This window comes from Pterocles gutturalis, unplaced genomic scaffold, assembly GCF_000699245.1.
Source record: "Pterocles gutturalis isolate BGI_N339 unplaced genomic scaffold, ASM69924v1 scaffold11829, whole genome shotgun sequence".
Taxonomy (NCBI): Eukaryota; Metazoa; Chordata; class Aves; order Pterocliformes; family Pteroclidae; genus Pterocles; species Pterocles gutturalis.
In genome coordinates this window covers 8,471-15,809 of record NW_010135815.1, presented here as the reverse complement: position 1 = coordinate 15,809, position 7,339 = coordinate 8,471, and the positions used below count along the sequence as shown (strand labels likewise).

The following is a 7,339-nucleotide window of genomic DNA, read 5'->3' as shown; positions in this document are numbered from 1 at the left end:
TGTAAGAACCGCGTGGTTAATTGCTTTTTAGTTTTTAACTGAAGTGTGTCCTGCTGGGGTGGTGTGTCACTGTCAGTCCTGGGGGTCCTGAGCCCCTTTGGCAGGATTTAGGTTTGTTCTTAAACCAGCCCCGCTTCACCGTCATATGGCTTTTATTTCGTTTTGCCTCAGAAAATGTTTTGACGGAAAATAGGGGAGAAGGAGAGGTGTTTGCTGTGAGGAGCCGTGCTGCGGGATGTTGGTTTCTGTGTCACTGCAGGTGGAGGCTGCGTTGCTGGTGAAACGTGTTCTCCGCTCGCAGCAATCTGACCTTTTCCCTGGGGAAAGCCGGTGAGGAAACCCCGCGTGCAGTGTCCTTGTCCCAGGGCTCGAGATTGCTGTTTCCGCTGCGTGCTGTGTGTTTCCTAAATCAGCAGCTACGGTTCCACTGGTCCGCTTCGCGGTTAATGTTACAAGAGGCGCCTTATGTTCCTTCACACATTTATTATCGTAATTAATTTTCTTGTAATTGTTTCTGGAAAGCAGTGAGCTTTAGCTTGTCTCCAGGGTCTGAGAATACACTAATAGCGATATGGAAGAATCCTTTAATGGCAAATTTGGAAATATATGGAATTTTCAATTCTTAAGTAGTTTGTTTTGGATTATATTAATGAGTCATGGGAAAACAAGCCAGAATATTCATCTTTTATAGGGTCAGCCGTATGGGTGTGGAATTTTGAGAGGTGTTTGTACAACCTTTTTTGGAGACCTCTGGTGTTGGAGGCAGAGCAATCTCCCCACACAACTTATTTGTGTGTTTATGTTGATGTACTTGAATGTTCTGTGCTATAGTTTGAATCAATTTCTAGTCACAACTACAAATGGCTTAGGGAGCAGCTTATTCTGCTTTCTTTAAAGCTGGCTCTTATGTTTGGTTTTGGTTTGGGTTTTTTTTTTTTTTTTTAAAGATATTCTCTATTTTAACTTAAACATTCCCAGTTACTTTAATCTTTTCCTGTATATTATGCATTTAAGCTCAGATCATTCGTGATTCTCTTCTCTGGACTCATTCCAGTTAGTTCAAATACTTGATTCAAATTTGAAGGGCAGTATTCAAAACTGGGTAGAGTACTGCAGCTGAATTCTAAACACAGGTGAGTATTATGGAAGATTTATGTGCTATCAAAGCTTCTGTTTACACATTCTGATATGGATGGCGTGCTGTTGGCATATTCAGCTTCTGTTCCAGCTTAGACTCCAGGTCTTTTATGTGCAACTCTAACCTAGTAAGTTGTTCCCCTTCCAGTTGATCATTCCTGCCTAAATAGAAACACTTGCATTTCTTCTTATTGAAGTTCCCTTCCAATTTTGTTTTTCTGTTTTATGTTTTTTTTTCTAAAAAAAAAAAAAAACCCAACCTTCTCTGGTTAGTAAGGAATGGATTAGAATTCAGAATTTTCTTCCATCATGTTTTCATTTTGTTGCAGCTTGCTGCCATCTCTAATATTAGTAAACATAATCTTAATCATTAAATAACTAGATTTAGGAGGGTTCTCTGTGGACCTTTGATGGCCTGTATTACCTCTTGATTCTATTTTTCTGCATGACCTTGCAGTCAAGATGAAAAGCAGTGTCAATTTCATATTAAAATGGACCTATGCCACAAACTAAATTCTTATTACGTAGGGAAGTACGTTTTCTGACTCTAATTAGGCCAAGCCTATGTAATTCCAGGGCTGGCAGGAGAAAATATTCCAAGCTTGTCTTTTGCGCTTTGATCTTTAGCAGCAGCATGTTTATTCCATAGATGTGCAAGGCACAGAGCACCCTGAAATAGATATGGAGAAGTCTGTCCTTAGTAAAGAGGATTTGAAAATGTATTTGGGCCACACAGTAATGCCCATCTTAGCTCCTTTTTCCTTCCCATGCATTCCCTAGGTTTACCTCATCTGAGCCTTTAGTCTTTTATAGGGCAAGAAGACCACAGTGAGCAACTCTACTCTGCTTTTGGTGCCTTGTACTACAGAGCATTTTCCTCATTCACCAGGTAGAATCTTTAAAAAAAGTATAAGCTAGGTACTAAATCTCTTGTGTAATATGCCACAGCTGTCTCTTACTTCGGACTTATTTTCTTTGCATATCACTATACTGTTTGAGCACTTTCCTGGTGTGTAAATTAGATCTGTATGACAGTATGTTAACTAAAATTCATCAATCTTTACAGTTCTTTCTTGGGAGGTTTTCCTTCCCTGCTAACGGAAGCTGCCTTGAGCTGTACAGAAACTTCCAGCATAGCAGAGAAGCTTTTCTCCTTTTCTCAGTCTGCCTGTCTCTAGCTTCAAGGTGGCACAAACTAGAAGGCATTTGGTGTCACACAGTTAACTCTCTCTAAACTCCTGCCTTTGCAGGATGTAACAGTAACTGGGAGAAAAAGGGGGTCTCCTAAGAGTGTTGTGTGTTCTCGCATCTTCAAAAGAAGACTGAAACTGAGTAGCTGTTAAAATTCTACAGGAAAAGAAAATAGATAAGGAAAAGTTTACTTTCTCAAATGCTTCACGGCATTGATAAATCCTATCCTGAACTATTTCAGTAAGATCAGGTAACTCCTCAGTGTAGTGACAACTGCATCTAAGGCATACATCCAACTGTTATTTAATAAGGCCCACAATTATACAGGAACATATCTGTTAGAGGTGGAACGATCCTACCAGATGAGCAGATTTCTTTCCATTAACCTTAATATCTTGATTCACCAGATATTTTCAGTCTTTTATGTACATGTCTTGAATTTCATCGTAATTTGCTTTAAATTGCAGTAGGCTTTTATTCTTTGCAGCTAATTTGAATGGACTTTTCAGATATTTCTGAATTTTTAAAAAGTAGGGACATTAACTCTTTGTGAAGTGACAGGGCTTTTGGAGACACTGAATACTTCTTTTTATTCTGCTGATATGTAGAAAGAATATACAGCTTGTGAGTTGTAGTGTCAGAATACCACAAATTATAGTTAGTAGAAATGTCTTGTCTCAAAGTTATTACAAGTTGTAACTATTATGCTGTTGCTTTAAAGTTTGCTCCCTCCATCCCTTTTGTTTGTTAAAAGGTGATATGGATAATACCACAGTTTTTTTTTATTCTGGTGTTCATACTGCTCTTGTGGACTGGAATACTTAATCTGTCTTAGATGGTGCAATTCAAGAGGGATGTGACTAATTGAAATTAGTCCAGAGATCATTAAAAGGACCGATCAGTTCTCTTCCTGCCCCCCGCACTGGACCTAAAAGCAATACTTAGGAAAAACAAAATTTCCCTAGTTTAATTAAAAAAAAAAGAAAGAGAGAAAGGAGACTTTGAATACATAAAGTTGTGACAACACTTTTTAGTTATTTTATGGGAGTTCACAGAGGGAAGGACAATGCAAATAACTTTGTAGTAAAGGAAGGCTCAGCTAAGTGCAAGGAAAAGCTTTGTGAGAGGGCAATGCGTTGGAGAGGTGGCCCTGCTGGGGTTAGCGAACCTTCTTAAGCTGAAGTTGTTAAGACCACTTTGGAGGCTGTCTAGACATGAGTTGGCCTCATAGTGGAGGGCTTGAACTAAATGGTTGCTTAGGTGCTTTCTAGCTGTTCTTATGAATATTTTAATAACTTTTCATGCACTCGGGTACTTGGGAAGTTTATTGTTTCTTGTTTGTAAGTCATTCTGCCTTAGCTGAGACACAGTAGCTTGCCCAAGTGTGTTACATCTTGAAAATTCAAGGAAAATGTAAACTGACTATTTCATGATTTTGTATTAGACTAAAACATTCATTATGATGAATTATGATAACAACCTTTATGATGACTTGAGAGTACATGAATGGTTGGGTATCACAACTCTGATATTCTAGCTCTATGGTGAGATAGTGAACACAGCCCGTGTTCATCCTTGTTTTTAGGGGTTATCCTCATTCTGGTCATAGTTTAGTGTGTTGTTCTTGCTGACTGGTTCTGATGTTTGGCATTTTGAGGTAAACCAAAAATGATTCCACTACTGCATACAGTTGATACAATGCAGAAATGTGAATAGTAACTTTACCAATACTTTGAAACCAAGTATTTTTACTTCTCACTACCACTGCATTCATTTAGTTTTTATTTCTGAATCCCAAGAATCCCTAGTTCTTCTCTTTCTCTCATCTTCATAAATATTATATCTGGGAGTTAGAATTACTGCTGTAGGTGAGAAATTTATTACAATAAGTTCTTGTGGGGTTTTTTTTAAGAATATGATTTATTTGTAAATAGCCTAAATACAACATAGCTGAACTGTACATTATTTTGAAGCATACTTTTACAGCACATTTGACTTAAACTTATTTGTTTCTTCTGGAAAGTACTGTAGTTTTTCCGTATCATGTAACACAAGTGATTACTCTGTTACGAGGAAAGCATTTTAAGCTAAGTTAAATCAGGAGTATTCTAATCTAGATGCTTTTGGTCTCTTATGTGGAAAACAAGAGACAAACTTTGGCAATTATGTATTAATGTAGGTGAAAATAATACTCTCTCTCTTATTTTAGGGACCTGTGGGATTTAAGAATATCTCTCCTAAGAAAATTTCCTGCTTCTGCAGCCTTCCATGTTAGTGTGCAATTGATGATTTCACTTGAAATACCGGTCAGAAGGAATTAACAGTAGGCAACGTGTAATTGCTTTTTAAAAATGTTAAAAGTTCAGCAGTGTGTAACAGCTGACGGAGTACCCAAGAAAAAGACATGTATTTGTGACATTTGCTGTAAACAGTTTAAAACTCCATCAAAATTAGCTAGGCATTATCTGATACATACTGGTCAAAAGCCATTTGAATGTCATGTGTGCCATAAAACGTTTAGGCAGCTAGTCCACCTGGAGAGGCATCAGTTAACCCACAATCTGCCTTTTAGGTGTATTGTTTGTCATAGAGACTTCAAAAACTTTATCACTTTCTTAAAGCATCAGCAGCTTCATAATGAAAATTATCGAAATTATACCAAGCAAGCAGAAAACTCTCTGAATTCTGAGCAAGACAGGGTCACTCGTGGCATATTTCCCTGTTCTGTGTGCTGTACATCTTTTACAACTGAAGAGAGGTGGATGCTGCATCAGTGCCTGGAGGCAGATCATCGACATGGTGCCAGAAGGAGAAAGAAAACTCATGCTTGTGAATCGTGTAACAAGGCATTTCCATCAAGATCTAAGCTAGAAAGACACTTCCTTATTCACACTGGCCAGAAACCTTTTAAGTGTTCTTCATGCGGTAAATCTTTCAGGCAGTCAACACACTTGAAAATCCATCAACTCACACACACAGAAGAAAGGCCTTTTCAGTGCAGCTTTTGTCAGAAGGGGTTTAAAATACAGAGCAAACTGATGAAGCACAAAGAGCTCCATGCCAGAAATAAGAGTTCTCCTAATACTCTGTACAAAGCAAAGACTCTTAAATATCCCAGACCACAGAACCTGTTGGAAGGAAAGAGGGGTAGTTTTGAGAATGCTGACACTTATAAGTCGCAGGAGAAAGACCCACATGATGTTCACTCCATTGCTAGTGTACTCTTTCAGTGCCCAGCATGTGAGCAGTGTTTTGAAATGGAGCAGGTTTTAAATTTGCACAAATGTTGTTATCTGAGAGATGGCAAAAGTTCAAATAATAGTACAACACCACACAGCCACACAGTCAGCATGAAAAATAAGATCCAGATGAAACGGAAGTGTACTGGAGGGAAGGCAACAGATTTTTCTCTGACTGACAGAAAAAAGATAAAATCAGGTCACTTTAAAAGTCCTGACCTGGTTGCAGCTAGAGATCGACATTCTGATCAGCGTGCTTCCACTAAACCTTTCAAGGCTTGCTGTAGCAAGCTTGACACATGCAAGAGACTTGGTAATCAGATGAGAAGAACGTTTGCTGTGCCATTACCTTGTCAGGAGCACCAGCAACCTCACGACTTTGGAATTAATTTAAAAGGTATGCTTACTGGTGAAAGCAAGTTAAACACCAATGATTCACTGGATAATAACAATGATGCTTTTTATGGTTCATCAGATGATGGTTTCTTTGATAATCCAGAAGTACCTCACTGTGCTTTTTCAGCTTCTGCTAAAAATATACATAACAGGCACAAAGTGTGTAAATGTGACAGATGTGAAAAAATCTTTCCATCTTCATCCAAACTTCAAAGACATTATCTTATACACACGGGACAGAAGCCCTTTGGCTGTAATGTTTGTGGGAAGACATTTAGACAGTCAGCTCACTTAAAAAGACATCAGCTCACCCATACTGAAAAGACACCCTGTAAAAGCCCTGTTTGCCAGGTAGAATTTGAAAACGTGAACAAACTTTCAAGTCATCAGCGAGATCACATTGAGTTTAAGTCTTCTCAGCCTGTGGGTCATTCGGGTTATTCTCAAACACCTTCACAGGCATCTGGCTTTCAAGAACTTGAGCTGATTCAGACAAACCAAGCAGCTGAAATCGAAGTTGAAATCAAGTCAGGGGACTCTCTTCTTGAAACCAGTGGTAGAAACACACGGAAACACAATTTGCGTAGAAAATTGTTGGAAACAGAGCAAAGCTGTTGCAGCTATGGTCATGATTTTTCTGAAGGTACTGAAAAAAGTGAAGTTGTCGACAAATTGTATCAATGCAGTATCTGCTCTAAACCTTTTAAATCACCTTCTAAGCTTGAAAGACATTACATGATGCATGCTGGACAGAAGCCTTTTGTCTGTTCAGTTTGTGGTTCAGACAGGCCCCACATTTGAAAAGACATCACCTTATTCACTGTAAAGAGAGCCTAAAGCTGAGTTCCACTGAGCAACAACCAGAGAATATATTGTTTTTATCAAAACTGGATAAAAGTTAATACTATGAGGCTTTGAGGAACCCAGTCTAGTGGGTGGTGGCTGTAGCAGGAGGGTTGGAAATAGGTGATCTCTAAGGTCCTTTCCAACCAACACCGTTCTATGATTCTATTAAATTATATATCAAAATTTTTGGTTACATAATTATTAAAAGGCTTATGTTAGACCAAACAGTTGACTGAAGGGGATTATGTTTTTCTGTTATGGACATGACCTGGTGAAGAGTTAATTTACTGTCTTCAGAACTGTCTATTTGATATAATTTGTGATGAATGTGAGATGACATTTAAAACAAAAATGATGCAACAAAAAAAGACACTTTGCATTTTTTTCTAAATTAATTTATAAATACACATTCTTACCATATTCACAGTGTTGCAGCAATCTGCAGTGCTCTGTGAACCAGATATTTTAAGTTGTACCTTTTCCCATGTAGTATTTTCTGACATTATGCTGTCACTATCATAGTTTCTGAT

General features: G+C 38.2%; 1 protein-coding gene across 1 annotated transcript; it reads left to right on the top strand.

Moving 5' to 3' along the window:
* Positions 1-4,679: 4,679 nt before the first annotated feature.
* On the top strand, positions 4,680-6,865 carry LOC104468049 (zinc finger protein 770-like). Its single transcript, XM_010082051.1, is given in 2 exon segments — positions 4,680-6,738; positions 6,741-6,865. Coding segments are annotated over 2 exon segments (2,184 nt in total).
* Positions 6,866-7,339: the final 474 nt, after the last annotated feature.